We start from the raw sequence: 23,664 nt of genomic DNA, 5'->3' as shown, positions 1-23,664 counted from the left end.
CTCAGTGGGTAAGTCACCAGTCTTCCACCCGGGAGACCCCGGTGAAATTGAGCTATGCAGTGTGGGTCCTTAGGCAAGACCCTTGGAGCTATATAGCCTACCTCATACCATGAGAGACATTGATGAGCACGACATGCCGGCTCAGATGTCGCCCGGCCAAACAAGGTCTGCGTCAGGTGCTGGGGAACCAGAGCACCTTGATGGGAAATGGGCGAGAGATGAAAACATGGATCTGTTGGAATGCTACTACTCAAGTAACCCTAGTCAGAGGGGCTACATGCAAAGACTGTGGGTGGAATGGTTACTTCGACATCCCCAGTCGACACTAACTGCCAAACAACTAGTAGCTCAGTGTTCCAACATCCGCAAACGACAACTGCTATCACAACTTGAGATTGACGAGGTACAACACAAAGGGGAGGAGCCAGCACGCCAGGTCAGAAGGGAGTTAACTACAACTACCCGCCCAGAGACTGGGTATGTAGCCCCAGTAATGAACGAACCATCTGAGCTGAACGAGGCAGCAACTGACCTGAGAGAGAGAATCATGGCCCGAATGAACACCAGACAACCCCGACGCCAATTACAACGGCTGAGTGAAGTACCATCAGAAAGTCTCATTGAAGATGTGAATGCAGCATTGAGAACAATCCCTACCAACACCATAACTGAAACCAATGAACTGATATACAACTCAGCATCAGTGATCCTTGAGATGCTTGGCTATAAGAGCAACTATGAGACCCAATATCCACCATGGAAAAGACGGTTGGAGGCTAAGATCAAGATAACAAGGAGGGAAGTCAGAGCTCCTAAGGGGTGCAATGAAAAGTGGCTAACCTCTATATGAGAGGACCACAGCAACCTCCCTGAACAAGCCCCGCTGTTTAAACTTTACCTTTAATAACATAAAGTTACCTAATTTTTAAAGTGCAATCAGTAATACTTTTAGAACAAATTTATATCAGTAATGATTTCTTGGTTAATGTCAAGTTGTCATAAAGACATTTTGAAAAATGTCAACTTTGTATTAAAAGTGTCATAATTTACCGAATGACGCTTTATGACAAGTCATAAATATTCATGAAGGCTTATTCATGTTCATGACAGGTTTTTATGACAGTGTCATGTCAGTCTTATTCACCCCCCTTCAAATAAAGTGTTACCAAATCGGTTTATTCATTCTCTATTAGCTGTTTTAACAGAATAAATGAAAAATAAACACGTTATTAGTTGGGCTTTTTAATTACTGGAATAACCGTTTTGGTCTTTTTTTTTTAACTTCATCTAGATTGATTTATAAATAAAGTCCAACAATGTTTATATTAAAAGCCAAAGCAGAATATCAAACCCCAAGATAAATGCATGACACTCTGGGTAAGAAAATGGGTGAAGGCATCTGATTCTCAAAAAAAAAAAAAAAATATATATATATATATATATATATATAGCTATATAGAATTCACAACTTTCATTAACCAATTTAGTAAATGGATACAATCACAATTATAACCTTTTGGTCAGAAGTTAAGATTGTTTAATTTTATCTTTCTCAATCTCTCCAGCTCCACTCATACAGGTACTTAACGTTGCATCTCACACAAATTACTTAAAATACTTTAACTGTGGAATTAGAGATGGATAAAAAGAGTTGATTTAAGTAAGAGGACAAAAATGATGAAAAAGTGAGAGACACAATTTTGCCCAAGAATTTGGCTGTTTGGAATATTGGAGGCTTAAATGAGGTGTGGGAACTTGTACTCTTTGAGCACACTCTGTATTATGTTTGTCTAAATTTGGCATGTTATTGTTTAAAAGCTCAAGGATGTCTGGCTTTGGGTTCTCAGACTCCCAGAAGTACCAAAACCTACGCTCTCTTAAAGAGAGACTACACTGATGAGTATTCATTTACTTGGTGCCCTGCATAATGTGGACCGTGTGCACAGCATTACGCGTTGTTGCTCAGTTCAGCTGGAATCTCGCTGTTCTTTTACACGTTTCCATGGCCCTAACATTTAACATTTCAATTCAGATTCCGAATGGGACAGTCAATAAAAGCCAGGAGGACATGGACTGGGATTCACCGTTTCTGCAGCTGAGAGCCAGCCTGCCTTCCTACTCTCAGCCGATCCGTCCGTACAACCTGGTGACAAACACTGACGACCATCGCTGCAACCCCAAACCCAGACATCTCTGCCCTTCTCGTCTGTTCCACCTCTTGGGATCCAACTTTGACCCGTTGTGGATGTCTGTGGATCAGCCTTCAGAAACCGCCTCTGGAAGTGAGTCTTTCTCAGACTCTCAGTTCACTGCCTTGGCAAAAAGGTTAAGCCGTAGTTCTCTGGAGCTCAAAGAGGCTGAAGCAATCCGTCTACAGAAACTGGAGAAAGAAGCTGCAGACCTGAACTTCAGTTCTCTTCCCTCTGAGATTGCAGAAACATTCAGAGGTTGGCTGGTGAACTCGGCAGGGTGTAAACTGCACCACCAGTGGTTAGACCTGGGCCTGGCGTTGTGGCCACGCTGGCTGCGACAGACTGACTGTGAAAGGCCGGAGAAGGAGAGAAGCTGCTCTTTTCCCACAGGGATGAAGTGTGTGCGAGCTCAGACAGCGCAGATTAAGATTCTGGCTTGGAACTGCCTGGAAATTAGAGATGGATCCAAGAACCTTAAATGAGAAAAGTGTGAACACACTGAGACTGAGACAAGCGCAGGAGTCAAAAGATATTTATGGAGACAAGTGTCTCATCCTGTGGTCACCTCATGTATCTGTTGGAGTAAATAGATGTTTTTTACTACTTCCCTGTTTACCTTTGTCTACAGAAATTGATTTTTTTTGTGTTTTAGTAGCGTTCGGTTGTGAATAAAGCTGACTAACAAAATGTAATTATGCTGCTTAATGTCGCTGCCTAAATAACGTCTTGTAAATCTGCATATCTTTAATGAACACTGCTTTCAAATTTGGTGTTATAATAAAGATTATAAATTTTCATGAAGCACTTGGCAATACCTTTTTGGCTAATTTAGTTCAAAATTAAGAAAAGTCTTAAAGAAATGGAAGAAGTAAATGTGATTTTATTTAGCTGATCACATTGACTGCTCCTCTGTGTCTTTGTAAAAGGCTTGTCAGCTTATTGATTATTGATTTCACACAACTCCTAGATGAATAGTAAACACTAAATTATTCTTTAGATGGGGAATTGATTTTGATCCTGTAAGAAAATAAAAAAATGAAATTAACATAGATTGCGGATGTTGAAATCATATTAAAACTGCACAGTTTTTAAAAAAGAACTCCCTGCTACATATCAGGGAAAGTTTCCGAGGGAAAAAAAAAATCATAGGTAATAAATTTCAATCATCGAGTAAGAATGTTTTCAGGCTTACCAGCCGTGATAAAGCTGATCCAAGGAACACGTCTTTGCGGTCAAGAGTTGCTCCAATTGGGTTTTCTGTCAGTCAGTCGTTGTCACAATTAACCATGACAACGACTGACGAGCATTTTGCTTTTTTTTTTTAACAATTGTAAATGCAAGCGTTTCACCATTCAAAACTGGCGGCTTGCGTTTGTTTACCGGAAGTATGTCAGACCTATTTCTGGTCTCGCAAGTTAGATTTACCAAATGCACGTTTTTTGGGGCGTGGGCGGGGGGCGCTTCCGTATTTGTTGTTTTTGAGTATTACTGGCACTATCAGACTTGGCTTGATTAATCGGGTTTATGGTCAGTGAGATTAATGTACATCCAATGGTGCGTTGACCGAAAACCCAACAATTCCCTGTGTAAGTTAGTTTGTTTCCTTACATTTAAGAATAGGCTTTAGTAAGCAGCACTGACATGATTAGTGCACTTTTTTACGTATCCAAGAGTATTTGAAGACTCACTTCAAGTGGTCCGTTCAAACATCCGCAGGAAAAAAGTTGCCCTTATAATTTAGAATTCCGGGCGTTCTTGAACGCAGCAGTCTGCCTCAGCTGAACGGTGACTGTACACATTCAAGATGGCCGCTGCGATGGACGACGAATTTGAAGACGCACCTGATGTGGAGCCTTTAGAGCCGACTCTGAAGAACATAATCGAACAGAAATCCCTGAAATGGATCTTCGTTGGCGGGAAAGGTGGTGTCGGTAAAACCACCTGCAGGTAAGTCGAAGGAAATGCTCTTAGTGACTCGAGTTAGCTGAAATATTGACCTCAAGCTAGCTTTTAATACACGCTGAAGGTTTTTTTGATCAGATAATGAACAAGTTGTGTTAGTTTTATTGATAGGAATAATTAAACTTATTCAGAACACCCTTACTTGTATTTTTGTGAATAAATTAGTGTTACCTGTTTATCGGGTAGCTACTGTCTAGCACAGTCAGCAGCTAAAGTTAGCTTGCTGCCACAATTCATTAATGTATGTTCTTTAAATTAAATCATGACTTTCTCGTCTCCATGTAGCTCTCTTTTAGCTACGGATTTTCCTGCTGTACATCTATAGATTAAAAAAAAAATGTATATAAAAAAAAAATCAATTGGACAACAACGTAAAACGACAATCAGAAAGGTTAGCATTAGCCACCAGGCTTGAAGGACGGAATAAACATGTCAAAACGGTCAAAAAAATGGCTCAAATACAGGTCCGTCTGTGTGAGAGAGTTCTACAAAGTGGCCAGTTTTCTTTCTTAAAGTTCTATTATTTTTAATTGGGATTTTTTTTCCCCCAGCTTATTTTTTTTTCTATTTTGGATTTTGCTAAATTTATATTTGCGTTTACTTAACATTTTTGCACAGATTTCACTTTGATTTGGTTAAATGAAAAGAAAACCACTTTTTGTTTCTATATAAAAAGAAACATGCATTAGGCTATCAAAAAAGGCGAAAGAACATGCTTACAATTTTTTGCATTCTTACAATAATGTTTGGTCCCAATTTTCAACAGGGCTTAGTTGAGTTACTTTAAATAAGGATAGCTCAGAAGTCACAGGAAATCTTCAAAACAAAGCTCCTGCTAAGCATTTATTATCTATGCTGAGTTACGTGGCTACACTAACCATCATTAACTTATTAAACATAAAGATTTGCAGTGCAATTTTTAATTCCACCTTTCTGAAGTTTTATTCACATTCTGCAAAATTCTAGAAATTTAGTATCTAAAACATATGTTTTTTGTGTGTGTGTGTGTGTGTATTTAGCTGTAGTTTGGCCGTCCAGTTGGCTGCCGTCAGAGAGAGCGTCCTCATCATATCCACAGATCCTGCCCATAACATCTCTGATGCTTTTGACCAGAAATTCTCGAAGGTGCCTACTAAAGTTAAGGGCTATGAAAACCTCTTTGCAATGGTAAGTCATAATGAATAATAATTAAAAAAATAATAAAAATCTTTTGAACAAATCAAAAATCTTTTTTAGAATCAGAATTTTGATTGGTAACGTATGTAGCAAGGTTCAAGAGTTTGGGTTAGTAGATGGGTTAATAGTATTAGAAACTACTGGGCCTTTATATTTTGTGCAAACCAGTTGCCTTCTTGCATGTGCAAGTTGTTGTTTTTTTTTTTTATAGTGAAACAAATTGTACAGTGACGTGATTTATTTATTTTTTTCTACATAGTTGTGTGACAAAATTAAAACAGCACTGAGAGTTGAAGCTATACTGACAAAATTATATAAACAACTTTAATCACAAGAACTGTAATTATTCAAGTTTTTTATTTGATCAATTTAGTCAAATTCAGTGCTTTTTCCAAGTGATATAAAATTACTTTAAGATGCCTGAACTTAGTCCTTCATTTATTTATTTATTTTTATTTTTCGGATCTATGACACTGTTAGAATGTCTCATCTGATCCAGCATTTGGAAATTGGAGTCGGCCATTAAGAAAACCACAAAAAGGTTTATTTGTCCTGTTTTTTTTTTTTTGGAAAGCTTTTTGCATTAGTTCACCACTTGTCACAAGGGCAAGAAACAACAGGCCGCTTGTGTATTTTCCCTCATCATTTATATTTGTTTTGAACAGGAGATTGACCCGAGTCTGGGCGTCGCCGAACTGCCTGACGAATTCTTCGAGGAGGACAACATGCTCAGCATGGGCAAGAAAATGATGCAGGAAGCCATGAGTGCTTTCCCTGGCATTGACGAGGCCATGAGCTACGCAGAGGTCATGAGGTGAAAAATAAATGCGTAAATAACAATTAGAAATGTAAAACGATGCGTTTGCTTGGTGTCGTTTTATTTAGCTTGGTGTGCTTTATTTACCTGCTGAAACAGGCTAGTGAAAGGAATGAACTTCTCAGTTGTGGTGTTTGACACTGCGCCCACCGGCCACACGCTGCGTCTGCTCAACTTCCCCACCATCGTGGAGCGAGGGCTGGGTCGCCTCATGAAAATTAAGAACCAGATCAGCCCCTTCATTTCTCAGGTGCACTGGATTTTTCTACCCGTGTTTAGATAGCTGCGTGAGGAAATGACTGTCAGTGAGGCTTTAATAGCATCTCTTTTTATTATTATTATTATTATTATTATTATTATTATTATTCCCAGATGTGTAACATGCTTGGTCTGGGTGACATGAATGCAGACCAGCTGGCGTCCAAACTGGAGGAAACTCTACCAGTCATTCGCTCCGTTAGTGAGCAGTTCAAAGATCCTGTAAGTATTTAATTTACACATTTATTAGTGTCACTCCTTACAAGTCACCTTCTGACTGTAAAGAGTCACCTTGAGTTTGTGTTACCTCATGAATTTACCTTTTAGTTGCCAGAATCAAATGTTTTAACATTTTAGTACACTTCACCTGTCTGCCCTCTCCCTGTCTACCTTTCTGTTCTTCAGTCTGTCCATCAGTCCTTTCCTTTTGTTCATGAATACAGGAACAACTTGGTTGTTTTGAATACACGGGGATATTATTAGAAAATGGTAAAATACTTTGTATCTTATGACAGCTGCTGTCCATCTGAATGTGCTCTAAGAAGCACGTGTTTTTTTTTCTAACTCCTCTGTTTTCCCTGCTAATGTTTTTTCCAGGAACAGACGACCTTCATCTGTGTTTGTATCGCCGAGTTCCTGTCGCTCTACGAGACGGAGCGGCTGATCCAGGAACTGGCCAAGTGTCGCATCGACACGCACAACATCATTGTCAACCAGCTGGTTTTCCCCGAAGCAGAGAAGCCTTGCAAGATGTGTGAAGCCCGCCACAAAATTCAGTCCAAATATTTAGACCAGGTACGGCCTGCAAGTGTTTTCTGTCTTTGAATAGTTTTAACTTTTAAAGTCACTGACGTCACAACTACCGGCTCTTTGTCGCCAACTGCCAATTCCCCCAAAATTAATGCAAAAGGGATAAATAAAAATGTAAAATGAATGTGACCCAATGTTTTGAAATATTGTCTTAATCACATAAAGTAATACTTTTCACCCCCAAGCGCCTTTATTTGACAAAACAAATTAAACATTAGTAGCAAAAGAGGCAGGATTTATTTCACTGATGTGTAATTATCCAACATTTAAAGCAGTGATTGCCACTTTCCCATGTGTTCATTGTTGGTCTGCCTTGTCCCTGCAGATGGAGGATCTTTATGAAGATTTCCACATAGTTAAGTTACCGCTGCTGCCTCATGAAGTTCGAGGTGCCGAGAAGGTCAACACGTTCTCGAAGCAGCTTCTGGAACCATACAAACCCCCAAACAAGTGATCTCTCACTTGTTGGACCTCTTCTCAACCGCCCCCTAACCTTCCAGCCCCCTCCTCTACCCTCCAAGTCTGTAGACAAAACACTTCAACAGTCTGAACGCGCCTGCTCCGAGTTTTCCCACCCCACCCCGTCTTAAACTTTGCAGCAACAGCCTCATAATGATCCACTCTGTCCTCTGAAGCAGAACGCTCCTACATCAACAACACACTCACATTCCCAACTGAAGGGGAGCTGATGATGAGAACACACACACACACACACACACACACACACACACACACACACACACACACACACACACACACACAACCTGCTGTATTGTGAGATGAGGCGGTGCGTATATGCAGTCTAACTCTCGGTTTATTCTCTCGTGTTCATATCCTTTGTGGCAGTCGTTCTAGTCTTACTGCATTCATCTTGGTCTCAACAGAACCGTCCCATCTCGGGTCAGAGTTCAGTCGTGGTTCTGACCGTTTCCTTTGACAGTTCTGTTTGTTTAAAAAGGTTCCAGATGGTTGAAGTCAACACCTCGGTTTGTCTGTGTGACTTTGGTGCTTGTGTCTTTTTTTTTTTTTTTTTCCCCCTCAGTCGAGGTTTTGACTGAACTTGCAACCAAATTCACGTCTTGTATATTTTTCCAGTTTCATTGAAGTTCCTACAACTTCAGAGTTAAATGACAGGTTGTTGGCAAAAAGGAATAAAAAGAGAAATGTTATCTTTTTTGGGGGGGAGTGGGGGTTCAGTTCTTGAGGGTCATTTTTATTCCAATAAAAGTACAAGAATGGTTTGTTTACAGTTTGGCATCATTGGTTTGTTTTAAGATATGAATCCACGTTTCATCAGACCAAAGTGTGACATTTCAGTAAGTTGAAGCTGAAAGGTCACTGCATCTTCCCCTCAGAACTCCCTGAAACACATCAACCCACTTCTCTCTAACATCGATTACCATAACGGGAAGAATCAGGATAACTATTCTGGTTGTAGTTATTTAGAATATAACCTATCACTAAAGTTTTGAGCTAATGGTTGTCTGCATTCTTACTGCTGTGAATGAAGCAAAGGTTCTGGTTCAGTTGAAGCTTTCCCAACTGGAAAATAAGTACAAGGTCAATACTTCCACCTGTCAACATCTCTCTTGTTTTCTGTCACTGATTGCTTCAAGAATCTGTTTTCTATAGATTTTATTTAAATTATATTTCAATTGTGAATTAAAACAAACTTTCCTCAGCTAAAAATTGTTCCTGGTCTTGTTTTTTTTTTTTGTTTTTTTTTGTCCTTTGCTTCCACAAGGTTAATTATCTCTTTAGAGTGATCCCATATTTAGGGCATCAGAGTTAAAGAGGGTGGACATACATGCTTGCAACACCTTTCAGTTCTATCCAGCGTTAATCTATCAAATAAAAGTTCAAGTAAAAAGAGATTGAAGGAAACATGAGGCCTCAGATGACCTTTAAATAAAAACGCCTCAAGAGGATATGTGGATTTGTTTAAACATCATTTTAGCCAATTGTTTAAATGTACAACAGTCTGCAGCTTCAGAACCAAACAGCAAGGTTCTTGTTTGTTATTTTACTAAGCAGGAAAGTTTTGCACGGTCCGGTTGCTGCTGTTTAATAATTCCCCGCTTGTGCTGCTCGGCCCTGCTCTGCGCGCTCCTCCGGCCGCGGCGCTGCGGCCTGTCGCTTGTGGTTCATCACCGAGCATCGCTCGCCCGGTTGGGGGCCGTGCTAACGAGCCTCCCCCTCTTTGTTTTCTTGGAGGGGATTTACCCCGGGGCGCGTTGACCACTGGACACCGCCGAGGATTATAACCGCGCAGCCGACGAGGGTTTAGCGGAGCTGACGCCAGAGGATATCAGGGCGGCGAGCTCCTTCGGAGAGAGCGGCGCTGCTAAACGCAGAGCGGGACGCGTGCCAATTACGCATGGAGACGCGCTGAGGAGAGCAGCAGAACGACGCACCTCTGAAAGGTAGGATGATGCATTTGGTTAAATAATGAATTAAAATTCGTTGTTTGTGAAGAAATTTGAAGAGATCTCCGTCTTGGTCTTCTTGTTTCTAAACGGCAACTTCGCTTTTTGGTACATTCCTCCTTTAATTAAGATTTAATTTGTTTTCATCACGAATTATATTAAAAGTCATGTACGCTGCTTGTCAAGATTAAACTGTCACAATTATATGAGAGGGATTGTACGTAAAAATGTAAGACCTTTTATACATTTTCATTAAAATGCTAAGTCCCGACGTTCATAAATATATCACAGAAATTTCTGTTGGCTTGAAAGAATGATGGAAAGAAATGAAAAACACAAGGAAAGAGGGGAGGAAGGAGGTCAAAGGTGAAGTAAGGAGGTAGAGGAGACAAAGAAGGATGGAAGGAGATAAAGGAGGGAACTAACACGCAGGAAACCAAGAATTACCAAAGGGGGAGCAAAGGAGACGAGGTACGGAAAAGTTTGTTTGTAGGGAAGGTAGGAGACACGGAAGGAAGACTTGAGGTTATCACCAGGGAACTGATCCAGTAGTGGAAGAAAGGGAGGTAACAGAGGAGAAATGGACACTGAAGGAATGAGGGACAGCAGGGAGGCAACTAGGACGCAGGAACGAAGATGCTAAAAGTTAAAAGGAAGGAGAGGAGGCACTAAACAGTATGTCAGGAAGGGAGGCAGGGCAAGAAAAAGAGTACATAATAAATAAAGAAGGGCAGAAAGCATACAAAGGAGGAACAAGGTATTCTACATTTCGACAATGGAATATGGGAGTAATGGGACGCAAACGTTACTGAAATCAAATTTCAAACTTTCCTGAAGGTACAGGAACTCCGACAAGAACATATGAAACTGATTCAAATTTCATATGTATATGAAATTATATTTTCCCAAACAGCGCTTTCATTCTGGAAACCTGGAAACCCTCGGCTCCTGATGACGGTCACCTACACCGCCAGAGTTGCAAATGCCAAATTCTGCGGCTTTTCCAAGCTGCTCTTGGCCTGGAAAGGCAGCATCTACAAGGTTCTTTACAAAGAGTTTCTGGCTTTCTTCGCCATGTACACGGCCACCAGTGTCACTTACAGGTGAGGGAGGAACTGCTATGATGACAAGTTTACACACACTCATCAAGAGTGTGAATGTCATGCTGAATTTGAGGCTTCTAGTGACATATTTGAGCCAAAAAAGTGTCCAAATTTACATTTATTAGATTTTTTCTAATTAGATGCTGGATAAAAGTTAGAAAGTATTCCTGAGGCCTTCCAAAGATCTTTTAAATGGACAAGTCTGATTAATTTCATCATGGTTGCCGAGACTGACTGCAGTTGGCAGATCCCAAAATTATCAGTTCAAACCACTATGTGTCAGTGCAATTTTTTTCAGATGTGACGATGAGATTAAAAGAAATTGCTTTGGGTTTTTAGAAACAAAAGAGGAACCATCGTGACCCACTCCTATCATGTGCTGGAACACCAGTGTCACAGTCCAGTCAGACAAGTTTTACTTCACCATGGAGGTTAGCAAGTGAGAAAGAAGAATTTTCTCCAAAACTGATACCTTTAATCTTGACTGAAACATTCAGTTGTCCACATGAAGAAGCTTAATAACTTTTGAGAAAAGTTTTATGTTCATGAGACAAAGTCCAAGCTGTTCAAACCAGCAAACACTCCAGCAGTTATTCAGGACAGTGGAGGTAGCATCGTGCTATTGGTCTGTTTTTCTGATAATGGTATTGGTTTAATTATGAAGCTGGATAACCACGCCAGAGTTCTTCAACTTCACCACCAATCAACAACTAGATAATTGAAATTTTAACACATCATAGCGTGTTCAAATGCTAACATGCTGGATAAAGGCTAACATGCTTTTATCCGGCATGTTAACCTGGATAAAACAGGCTAACATGCTTTAAGTCTCTGCAGAGAAAAACAAACTATTTGGTCAAAATGAGAGGTCAAATTAGTCCAGCAGCAGAAAGTGTGTGATTTAGTTTTGTTCTTTTGAAGGGGCATTTATATCAAATATCATTGTGGGTTGGAATGTAGCAACGTTTTTAACCTGTACATTTTTTTTCAAAGGACTGAGAAATGTTCCTTAAATGAAGACAGAAGAGTCAGAGGAATCCGTAAAAGTCTGACATTGCCCCAAATGTTCTTGTTCACGATGAATGAATCTGATTGCAACTGTAGATAATCATCATTTCCATGATGCCTTCTATAACACATTCTGGATTATTGTACCGTTTCAGATTTTTCCTGGATGATGATCAGAAGAGGTATTTTGAAAAGCTGGCAATTTACTGCAACCACTACGCCAGTCTCATCCCCATGTCCTTTGTACTGGGTGAGCTTTCAGAGTCTTTTGGCATTTTCAGAGTTGGGGTTAGTTATGATTAGTGTGGCTTTAGCAACATGACACAAGACCTTTTTTTATGATTAAGTAAAACATATTAAATATGCGACTTATGAGTTATTCAGGATGCTCAATGGTGTGAGGTTTTCAGTGATCAATGTGTGCTGACTTTATTTACCAGTAATTTAAAGCCAGCTAACATTTTCCTAATAAATACACATGAAAAAGGTGCAAAAAATGAATCTGATGGACTCATTTTCTTATTTAACCAGTGTTAAAGTATATGAAGCACCCATGAATAATCCTTATTTGATAATTCATTCAGCACAAACTGAATACATAAATAATTCACCAGTCTGTTCTGCTTCATTCTGTCGAATGTTTTTCCGGGGCCAAAAATCTAACTCTAAATTAAGAATTACATTTTTTTGAAACTCTACAGTGTATGCAACAAAGTGACCTGTTAATAATAATAATAAAAATAAAAAAAATCACAGTTTTAAATGTCTGTGCTGCTGTTTTCAGGTTTCTACGTGACCCTGGTGGTGAACCGCTGGTGGAATCAGTACACCAGCATCCCGCTGCCCGACAGGCTCATGTGCGTCCTGTCCGGGGGCCTCCAGGGGAACGACGAGCGAGGCCGCTTGCTGAGGCGCACCATGATGCGCTACGCCAGCCTCTCGGCCCTCCTCATCCTCCGCTCTGTCAGCACGGCCGTCTTCAAACGGTTCCCCACCATGGACCACGTGGTGGAGGCTGGTGAGAGCAGGGGTTCGCTGGTCAACACATATTTACGAAATTTGACTAATTTCTCTCATGGTTTGTGATAAACACCACGTGGCATAGATGCAACATTTTTATCAGACTACCAGAAAGTGGTCAGAGGTGTTTCAGATGGAAATACACACAATGATTGGTGAACCGTTTGCTTCTGCATCCACTAAACCCACGAGAGGACGCACGAGGAGATTCACTGATTTAAAAAAAACAAGCAATAAATTATTCTTTTTGGGTCATTTTATATATTCAGAAACACTCACTTTAACTATCCCTTATCGCGTCTTTTGACACACAAGCAGCAGAGGGAGTTGCCTAGGAAACCAGCTTCTTCCTGGTCCACCAACCTGTGTTCAGTCTCCATAGTAACCAAATTGTACTGGCCCATAGGTGTTTATAATCTGCTCTACTTCCAAATGCTTTGGGTTTTAACACAGATATTCTCCACAGCATTTGTATGTAAATTTTGTTTCTTTTTCATTTGCAAAATAAAAAAAAAGCTTACATAGTTTGAGAGACTAAGAATATATTAAAGTAATATTTTACCACCAACATGGCGATTCATAAAAAGCCGTCAGCTAAACCCCTGTGGATAATCAACAAACGATCAAGTGTGTTAAGACATGACAGTCAGATATGTTTCATCTTGTAGCCTCTTTTTGTTTTTTTTTATCACTACACATTATGTTGAGATAGAAGAGCTGCAAGAAAGTTGAGTAAAAATACAAAGTCCAAAGAAAAAATCCTGGAGAAACATTTATGAAAACCACTTTAGGTTTCAATCGCAAACTTACAGCAAATTCAAGTTATTTGAGAGTACAGCACAAAGGAATCACGATCGGTTTAAAACATTTTCAGATCCTTGCATGTTTTTATTGATCTTTACAGAAGGGATACGAACCAATGACTCCCCTGTTGTTTTCTGTGCAGGATTTATGACAAGAGAGGAGAGAAAGAAGTTTGAGGGTCTCCACTCTCCTTACAACAAATACTGGATCCCGTGCGTTTGGTTCACCAACCTGGCAGCTGTGGCTCGCTGTGAGGGCAGAATCAAAGACGATCACACACTCAAGCTTCTCTTGCAGGTGCAGCAGAGCCAGAACAGGCAGAAACCTTCAGACACGCTGGCTAGTAGTAGGGTTGAGCTGCCGAGTTTCTTTATTCTTTTGAATGGAGATTTATATTGTGGATTGACGGCTGCTGTGTGTGTGTGTGTGTGTGTGTGTGTGTGTGTGTGTGTGTGTGTGTGTGTGTGTGTGTGTGTGTGTGTGTGTGTGTGTGTGTGTGTGTGTGTGTGTGTGTGTGTGTGTGTGGACAGGAACTGAACGCTTTCAGAGGGAAGTGCAGCATGCTGTTTCATTATGACATGATCAGCGTGCCACTAGTGTACACTCAGGTAAGATCATTCACAGACTTGGTAAATCTTGGGCTTTTATTTAGGATGCCTTGGGTATTTTAATCAGGACTATATGTTATTATATTATATTTCAGATATCTAAAAATGAACTTTGACTAGACACAACTACATCTGTGGTGTCCTGAGTGGTAATCTAAAGTAATTAGAGATATATTAATTAACTAATATGTTTAGTCATAAACCAATTTGAGATATCTGGAATGTTAGTGGTGAAGCCAGTTTTATATTAGAACAGCCTGCCAAAGCCCTCATGAACACTGGCAGCTCTCGCTGTGTTTATTTTTTGGAGACGGTCAATCAAAATACTCACTTATGGAGAGGTTGCTGTGTCTGACAAAGAAGGAGCTGTTTTCTATGTTTCTCTTCAAGTTTTAATCAGTTAGCTCGCCAGGGTGTGCACATGATGCCTGGGAAGAGTAAGCAATGAAACGCTAATGATGTTACACAAAAACTTTCTTTATTTTTGAGACTTTTTACAAAATACCCAATTTCTGGAAAAAAAAAAAGTCTATAAAATATTTTAATATTTCAGAACAACAAAAACATTTGCACGTTAGTAAGTTAATACAAACACAAGATATTTTTACTTTGGATAAATGTGTAACTTCTTCATTTGAGCGACGATTGTCGGTTCACTATAGGTACCACCATTGGCCATGAGAGGGCGCCACAAGACAATAAACCGGAAGGAGCCTTCCAGAAAAAAAAAAAAACAATGGGAACAAAACCAAGGCATTAAATGCATTTATCTTAATGCTGCACAATTTCATTTTACAAAGAGGTGGAATAATAAGTGAAAGTAATTAAATTTTACCACAATACAATTTTACAAAATTACTTTAAAATGATCCAAATAAAGAAACGGAGCGAAAAAGTCAGTAATCATAAACAAAACTTTTGCATTAGCACAGATCGGATGCATCTGCTTGTCTCTCAGGTGGTGACTCTGGCAGTGTACAGTTTTTTCCTCGTGTGTCTGATTGGCCGTCAGTTTCTGGACCCCGGTCAGGGTTACCCGGGTCATGACCTGGACCTCTACGTGCCCATCTTCACGCTACTGCAGTTCTTCTTTTACGCAGGGTGGCTCAAGGTCAGACCGAGGCTCCCTTGACGTTTTGCTCCGGCTTGATGTCAGGAGAAAGTGGAGACATTCAATCCTTTGTTGTTACTCTTGAAGGTTGCAGAGCAGCTGATTAACCCCTTTGGAGAAGATGATGATGATTTTGAGACCAACTGGCTAATTGACAGAAACTTTCAGGTTTTTAGTTTTTTAAAGCTTGATTTAAAACTTTTTAGACGTTGAGTTATGTTCTGTTTTTTTTTTCTTGTGGGTCTGGCTTCTCTGTTTACATTTTGTGTGCAGGTGTCCATGATGGCCGTGGATGAGATGTACGGCGATCTCCCAATGATGGAGCGAGACCGTTACTGGAACGACTCCAATCCCCGACCGCCCTACACGGCAGCGACACTCTTCGTCCTCCGTAAACCGTCCTTTCAGGGGTCCACCTTCGACATGGCGTGAGTTTCTCTGTGTGTCCTCTTGGGACATTGAGGGCCCGAGTGAGAATCCCCCTTACCTGGTGTTTGAAACAGAGAAAGTTTTCTCCTTTTAGGCTCGAGAAAGAGTTCACATCTTTCCCCAAGAAACACCACTCTCAACAAATGTAACAAATGTTTCTTTTTTTCAGTAGCCTAGAAAATATAAATAATCTTGACTTTCATTTTTCAGGATCCCGAAGGAGGAGATGCACTTCCAACCTCTGGAGGACATTGCTGAGAATCTGGAGGAATCCGGCACTCGCCACCCCAACATGGCTCTGTTTAACCGCCTCCTCCACGCGGCTCCGTCCCCGACTGGCTTCATGGGAGGAGCTCTACGCCGCACCTCAGCTCAGCTCCAGAGGCTGTACCACTCGCCCAGCGACGACAGATGCACCAGCGACGACGAGGAGGACGAGGAGGAGAAAAGTTGCAAGATCGGTAAAGGTGGGTCGCTGCCATCAGGGCTGGGCCAGGACACCCAGAGCACCGTGTGCAGCTTCAGGGAGGACAAGAGTCCCAGGACGCCGCTGGTGGATGTTCAGTTTGTGGAGGAGCAGGAAAGACGAGGAGGAAACGTCTCAGCTGGCGAGAGCAGGGATGTAAAAAGAGTTGAAGGAGTTCAGAGGGATGAAGATGGATCTGAAGCAGAGTCAGAGGAGACTTCCATAGCTCCTGTGTCATTGCTTCCTCCTCCTCCTCCTCCGGCCTCCAGAGAGACATCTACTCGTCCTGCCTCTGCCACTCCTATCACGTCCCGCCACCGCTCTGCCTTCCTGTTTCCTCCGGCCGCCCAGTCCAGTCTGGAGCACTGCAGCTCCCAGCCAGTGATCAGCCATCCCAAGGCAATGTCTCCCATTCCCAAACCACCGTCCGCTGGGAACAAAATGTCCCTCCTCACCGTGCCGTCTTACATCGAGCCTCAGCGTTTTCGCAGCGTGAGCATGGGGTCAGAGTTTACAGGGTCCTGAAGTCAGCAGCAAGCTGCAAACGTCTGGTTTTGTGAACGCCAAGAGGTTTAGTTCTGTAAGTAAAGCAAAACACTGAAGTGGCGCTTAGAGATCTTCCTGATTCCTGATTGCTCCGTTAGGATCACATTGTAGTTTAAATAAATTAAATGCACCACATAACAGAATCCATGATTCCCCCCGTGTATTATCTCTTATTTATACAATAAACACTTATTAATCTCCTGCAAACTTTAAAAACAAAGAGAAGAGAGGAGTTCATGTTGGATTTTTGCACGTCGACCAGTGGAGATTCATTAACCAGTAACTTTTGTAAAGTCCGCTCGATTGTTGTTTGCATGCGACGGATAAATAAAATTTTAATCTGTGCATGCTTACTGCAAAAGGAAACAAAAATAAAAACACGTGGATTTGTAATTTTGGCAAATAAAAACGGGCATTTGTATTCAGCGTTATCTAAAACCGTCAGATTGGGAACTGTCCTCATAAGTCACCTAGAGGCCACATGTATTTAATTTAGTGTATATAAATCCAGATAGTTTTCTCAGATAACATTGTGAACAAACCAGACATGTCAGAGATGAAGATGTAAAGAAAGCTTAAAGCAGAGTTAGTTTATAAAACTACATCCCGGGATTTGAACGTTTCACGCACACGCTAGCATAATATCACCCAACTGCAAACCTCCCCAAACATGGCCGACCACGTAGCTGCACCAAGCAGCCAGCGTGCTTTTATGGCAACTTTGCAGGAGCTGCAGAGAACCATGGCTCAGGTGGGAGTTAATGTCAACAGGTGAGGTATTTCCTCAGTGGAACGGAGGCGAGGAGCAAGAAACCCTTTGGCCCTTTGACCAACGCAAAGCGGCGTGTTGATTGGTCACATAAAATCCCAATAATGAAATATGAATGTTTTTGCAAGTCACTTTGTGTTTCATTTGGTCCAAAATGTCACGAGTTTTGACTGAAAATTTTTGATTTTATTTTACTGCTTACGCTTCATAGAAAATTTTCGGTTTTACTGTCCCATATGCTTCACTGATGTGATTCAAGCAATTACAGAATAAAAAATTATACAATTTTTTTTTTAGCAACGACAAACGACAAACTTGATTTTATTCTCTTTTTTTCATATTTTTCAGCGCTTCAAGCATCAATCTGAAAAAAAAAAAAAAAAAAAAAAAGATTTTTACATGTGATGCTATTCTGTATATTTTTAAAGACCCAGTCGCCTGTAGCTGCAGACAGTTTGTTTCTGATTGATATCACCAGCAGGGGGGGATAACAGCCCACCAAAAACTCACATGCCCTCCTTCTTCTGTAGCACAGAGACGCACTGTGTCCAAGAGGCTCTTACGGGGGCTCCGGGCGGGCGGAGCGGGCCCTCCTAGCCTGGGTGGAGCGCCTCTGCTTGGCCAGGAAAGACTGAGGAAGACCTGGAGCTGCAGGCTCCTTCTCAGACAGGCTCTGCTGCTGCAGATATGCAAAATACAAATACTAAAACTTGTCTGGTCCAGTTTTTTTTTTTTTTAAACCAGTAGAGCAAACACAAATGTCAAGAGTCTTGCTGCTAATTTATTACATCATACGTCATCTTTTTGCCCATATCTAATCCCTGGCTTAGAGCCATGCCAGCCCTATGACTAAACCGGTTGTATAATAAACTTAAGAAAACACAAGAAGGAGCACAAAAAACTGGTGCACGTGTAGCAAAAAATGTACGACAAGACCAAACCAAGACAAGAAGAAAAAAAAAAAAAAAACAGGATGTAGGAAAAGTTAGCAGAACATTTGGAGGCCATAAAGGGAGAAGTGGGATTGTTCGATTACGAACAGCAAAATGAGAAACTTTGCTTGACTCAGTCACAACAGAGCTGTAAAACAATCACAAAGAGAGGGATTAATATGACTAAAACATATTAAATTCACACACCCACATGTTTGATTCACAGAGACAAAGCAGAGCATGGTGTCACACTCCCACAGACCTTTTCAACTTTTACAGTCTCTCTAGAAACATTGTCAAACAACACTGCTTGAAAGCTTTGCGTGTTTGTCGTTACTTAATTCTTCTCTCACCATGGTTCGCCACGCAGCCAGGATCAGTTTTTCCTCTTGCTCCTGTCTGGATCTGGGCGTCTCACTCTGAGAGTCAGGTGGCTGCAACAGTTTGGGGAAAAAAATCATCTAAACCTAACACAAGCTCCCATTGTAAGTCATGTTGCACCAACTCACCTGTGAGGCTGCGGCCTGTAGGGTATCGGACCGACAGGCTTCACTGTCGCTGCTCATTTTTTTTAAAACTCAAATATGAGCAGAACGGGGCCAACAAAATAAAAACAGCAAAACATTTGCGTGACTGACCAGCGTGCAACAGCAGCACCCCTCTGACCTGCCCCGACTGTCTGCCGATTGGTGCAGCTCCCGGCTGCGTTTTGCAGCAGAAGCCCCCTTTTTGTTGTGCCGCTGATAGAGAACAATATGGAGAGGTGCTGCAGGCCCGAACGCCTCCTCGCCGCAGTCAAACACACCATCCTGCTGACTCTGGCACATTCACTGCTGGGCAGCCAGTCACCAGGCAGGAGATTAGTGGTTAAGTTCCACGATACAATGCAATTATCTTGACAGCAGATACTGCTAATTATATTCCTGTTTAAATGCAGGGCAGGGCAGCGTGCGTGCAGCAAATTCTGGGATTTTCTAACAAATAAATGAGCTGTGTTGTATAAAACAATACATTAAATCTCTCAAAAGTTTTCTTTTTGAGCAGTGGAGTTTTTACTTTTTTAATAAATGTGGGATTTGTTTTTTAGACAAGTCATTTATTAAGAAACAATTAAAGAGTTTTGACATATACATGATCTACCTTGTCAACTCCAAGTATACAAACAACACATTTATTTTAATATTCGCTTAAAAAATATCTAAAATGTGTAGCTTGCATATAAACATGCATCTATATAAAACCCCATAAATTTAAAGAAGGTGTTCTTACTTTATTTCTGATTCTGTTTGAAGGGATAGGCTGATCCACTTGCTGGAGGGAGGTTTTGGAGAGTATTTAGTAGTGATCAGTATCTATCTATCTGATTTAAACAGAAAACATCAGAGTTTGAAGGCTGAGAGGAGAGCCGGGCTTTTCTCCAATGACATATACAGCTAATGTTTGTTGTTTGTCAGTTCACTACATTCACACACATTGGAAGAGTTGTACCGAAGTGTGTAGATTCCTTCAGTTTTCAGACTAATTTAAAAGAAAACTGCCTTTGAGGAGTCAACAATTTCCCCCTTTTTTGTGTAAAGCTCCAAAATGTCACACCAGTTCAAGACAACAGTATTCTGTGGATTCTTATACACACTTCTTTTGGATAAGTCTGAGACCTCTACAGTGCATGCAACATTCATTAAAACTGCTTGGACGTTTTTGAGATTTGAGTTTATCTAGAAGGCTGAGCTCAATCCAGAATCTCAGTTTGACTGTAAGCCTGTTCTCAAGGGCCGGTAGCTGTTAGCCTTAATCAGTAGGAATCCTCCTAGCTTCTGTTTGGTATAGATAAGATACTGACTGCTCATGACTACACCACAGAACCTCGGTTAAATAAAATTCCCAAGCAACTCTTGACCTTAATTACCCTTAGTTGAAGTAAATTTTAATCGTATGCTGTGCTGCTTTTAAACACAGCATTTAAAGCAAACAGAAACAGCTTAATGAAATCGATAATTGAATAATCTCAATGACAAACAAGAGACACATTTTACAGACATTATAAACGCCAATGTTAACAGAGTGCTGTGGGATCCACCATGTTTTGTTTTCTTTGCTGTACAAGTTTAAACTCATGGTTGTTGTTTAATTTGTTTAATTAGAAGAGAAACACTGTAAATAGTACAGAACAATATATCAGTTACATTTGAAATCTCTCTAGCACCGAAATAATGGCACCAAAAAATTTTAAGTTGCATGAAATTTAGCTTATTTGACATCAGATGTGTCTCGCTATGGTGTTGGATTGTTTCCACAATAATCCATGAGTTAATCTGCATGTTTTAGTCATTAGCAGTTTCAGTGACCCAGAACCTCTGTGGTTCCCCCCCGGTTCTCGTTTGACCGCCTTCAAAAGACCTGCAGCCTCTGCATACCAGGAAAGATTAAACATCAGCCAGACTGTCCAGCTATGTTGTGTTGTTGTTTTTGTTTGTTTGTTTTTTTATTTTTCTATCAGAACATTATATTTTTTTCCTCTTTCAGTGTCAATTTTTCAACAAAGGTCAATCTATTCCAGTTTTAGTGCCGGCTTCAGGGGAAATGAGGTTTGCGCTTTTGTTATTAAGTGTGAAAACACAAGTGTGGGGGAGGATTTCACAGAACTGCGTCTTTCTGTGGAACCAGGAGTAGTGAGGTCAGCAGGAAGGCTTACTGAAACTCAGCTCTACCCTGCTGCTCCTCATAAACCATCAGACCATTTTCAACCACAAGCATTATGTGCGCTCGCATGCTTGCACATTTCATCCAGCCAGGCTGCCTGTGTACGTTTGCCACTGTCGGGTGACAGTTAACGAAGTACATGTGGAAAAAAAAAAAAAAAAAAATGTCGCTCCTGAAATGGAAAAAAGAACATGTGAATAAAGCAAAAACAGAAACGAGGAAAGAGAGGAAAGCGTGTCAGATAAGTTTCTTGGAATCTGAAACCTGCGATTGTTTACTTAGTGATGAGAGATGCGCCTCGCCGATGCTACAAAAACACACCGAGCGCGGCAGATTCCTGTTAGCAGCTTGAACATCTGGTGTGAAAGCTTCCCTCCTACTGCCGCAGTTTCTGAGGTGCCGTCTCACAGGCTGTAATTTCTGAACATTTCTGTCTCATCGCCGTCAGCTTCCTCGCAGCAGCTCATCCCACAGATCAAAACAGATGACTGTGACTCTGGGCAGGACAGCCCGCCGAATATCCCACAAACCTGCAGAAAGTTGGCAGAAATGATTTTTCTTGCACTTATTTTGGTCGCCTTTCTGAAAGCTTCACCACTCAAGGAGCGTGGCGTGGTGAAGTTGTCGTCTTTCTTGCTGGGTGTCGAGTCCAGCGAGAAGCATGAGTGGGAGTGGGATCTGATTCACTTTGATATGAAGCAAAACTGGAAATGAACACACCCAAAATGTCAGTAATAATCTTGCGTTTGTGTCATAACTGGAGTTTAGCGCATTCCAACAAACAGGTCAACACAGCTTCTGTCTCTGTTATGCAAATACACTCAGCCTCTGATGTCGCCCGATTTTGTAGAAGAAGAAACGTCATCTGAACCCTCAGCAGCTACCGATCTGTCTGTCCACTTTGAAGATTCCTGCTTCGTCACTCCTAAAGGTTTTTAGATCATCAGACCAGTTTTGTTATCATGCAACATAAACTAAATAAATAGGAAAAATAAATAGCCTCTGTCTGTAATTAGTCTTTTTCATCGCTGAGGAAGAATCTCGACCCACTCTTCTTGCGGTCGTTTTAAACTGAATCATGTTGAAGGGTCTGATTCATGCCACGGCATCTCAATTGGGTTTGAGTCTTGACTTTGACTAGACCACTGCAAAACTTACGTCTTGAGCTATTCAGAAGTGGACCTTCTGGTGCGATTTGGACCACAGTCTCGAGCGGATCGTTCTTCTTGTTTTGAAGAACTAATAGACTACTTACTTTTGAGGATCTGAAACATTTATGCGTGACAAAAAGGCAAAAAACAAAACAAAACATGAAATGTATAAGACAGTGTTTTCCAAGCACCACATGTTTTTGAAAAGAAATGAGACTTTTGCTACTCTCTGGTCATATTAAGGGTAACTCTTGAGTTTGTTGGGCTGATTGCACAGCTTTCTTTGAGATTATTTGCTTCATGTAAATAAAAATCTATTCAATTGTATGCTCTGCATCATTTCATTTGTGACATCAGTGGTTCTAAACAAAGCAGAAGGGTGAAAGATTTTTTTTATTTTTATTTTTTTACAAAGCAGTTGAGGAATTTGCTTTTGCATAGTTTTGTTCAAAAACCATTGACTGGAAAAGTAGAAAAGGAACCAAGCAAAGATTTTTCTTGTATTTAATTTGTTTTTCATTAAGTGTTGGCTGCATCATGTGCACTAATCAACCAGCTGAATGAGGAAAGTGAGAAAAGCAGTTCTCTGAGCATGAATTAATGAGTGGGAGGCGCTCCAGTGATATTATACAGCTTCAAGTAAATAAAGAATAAAACATCTGCAGTAAATTAACACGAAATTTTTTTTTTTTCCACAAAACGCTTTAAGACACACAGTTTACAACCCCGGCTTGTTTGTGTCTCTGAACATTATGTCACAAGGTCTAATGTCCTCTTTCCACCAAGCAAGCAAGCAAACACACACACACACACACACACACACACACACACGCGCGCGCGCGCACACACGCACACACTCGTGACTCCAGCCGTTGTTTGGTGTTCCCTTCCTGACCCACTACTTTTCACATTTGTTTTTGTCTGCTGTGTGTGTGTGTTTGTTTCAGGCACTCCCAGTCTCACTCGCCCTCCTTCCTCAAGAAGTACTTTCAGAGTGTTAGGACTTGTCTGTCTTGTTTTTCGTGCGCCTGCCGGTCAGCCCTGACGGTTGACTGGTTCTTCTGCTCCTCACCACCAGCAGCAGCAGATACAGGCGTAGTATCTTTCTGGCCGTCAAACTGTACGGCTTGTTTAAGCAGCAAAATGTTATCGCTTCATCCTGATCCAGGATGAATCAGCCGTTTGTTGATGGTCCGTCTGAGCGTAATTTTATCGAGATGAACGGTAGAACAGTACGATGAATGTCTTTGGTATGTTAAGTTTGTCCACAGCGGTTGGATGTTTATGATAGGTTATCTTTAAGATAAGGCACCTCCTTATTTGATTTTTTTTTCTACTGTAAGAATAGGTCAGCCTTGTAAATTTAGCAACAGTCC

General features: G+C 41.0%; 4 protein-coding genes across 4 annotated transcripts; 3 read left to right on the top strand and 1 right to left on the bottom strand.

Annotated features, from left to right (window-relative positions):
- Positions 1-1,647: 1,647 nt before the first annotated feature.
- On the top strand, positions 1,648-4,083 carry LOC106931003 (noggin-2-like). The gene has a single exon (XM_015008903.2). It carries the CDS (start codon positions 1,928-1,930, stop codon positions 2,672-2,674), a length of 747 nt encoding a protein of 248 aa, XP_014864389.2. The 5' UTR covers positions 1,648-1,927; the 3' UTR covers positions 2,675-4,083.
- get3 (guided entry of tail-anchored proteins factor 3, ATPase) lies at positions 3,990-8,904 on the top strand. Its single transcript, XM_015008915.2, has 7 exons — positions 3,990-4,139; positions 5,174-5,321; positions 5,996-6,144; positions 6,247-6,397; positions 6,520-6,627; positions 7,003-7,200; positions 7,541-8,904. Exons 1-7 carry the CDS (start codon positions 3,997-3,999, stop codon positions 7,667-7,669), a joined length of 1,026 nt encoding a protein of 341 aa, XP_014864401.1. The 5' UTR covers positions 3,990-3,996; the 3' UTR covers positions 7,670-8,904.
- A 90-nt stretch (positions 8,905-8,994) lies between these two features.
- On the top strand, positions 8,995-16,719 carry LOC106931010 (bestrophin-2-like). The gene is made up of 9 exons (XM_088014076.1): positions 8,995-10,744; positions 11,908-12,002; positions 12,537-12,770; positions 13,719-13,873; positions 14,107-14,184; positions 15,143-15,295; positions 15,383-15,463; positions 15,569-15,723; positions 15,935-16,719. Exons 1-9 carry the CDS (start codon positions 10,503-10,505, stop codon positions 16,713-16,715), a joined length of 1,974 nt encoding a protein of 657 aa, XP_087870202.1. The 5' UTR covers positions 8,995-10,502; the 3' UTR covers positions 16,716-16,719.
- A 731-nt stretch (positions 16,720-17,450) lies between these two features.
- Positions 17,451-22,280, bottom strand: LOC106931012 (hook microtubule tethering protein 2). The gene is made up of 3 exons (XM_088014110.1): positions 18,947-22,280; positions 18,791-18,871; positions 17,451-18,147 (listed from the first exon to the last, which is right to left on the bottom strand). The coding sequence occupies exons 1-3, from the start codon at positions 19,001-19,003 to the stop codon at positions 17,977-17,979; spliced, it is 309 nt and encodes a 102-aa protein (XP_087870236.1). The 5' UTR covers positions 19,004-22,280; the 3' UTR covers positions 17,451-17,976.
- Positions 22,281-23,664: the final 1,384 nt, after the last annotated feature.

This window comes from Poecilia mexicana, unplaced genomic scaffold (genome assembly GCF_051168715.1).
Source record: "Poecilia mexicana isolate PSO_F unplaced genomic scaffold, ASM5116871v1 scaffold_1, whole genome shotgun sequence".
Taxonomy (NCBI): domain Eukaryota; kingdom Metazoa; phylum Chordata; class Actinopteri; order Cyprinodontiformes; family Poeciliidae; genus Poecilia; species Poecilia mexicana.
The sequence above is the reverse complement of the archived record's forward strand: the minus strand, read 5'-3'. Positions and strand labels throughout refer to the sequence as shown.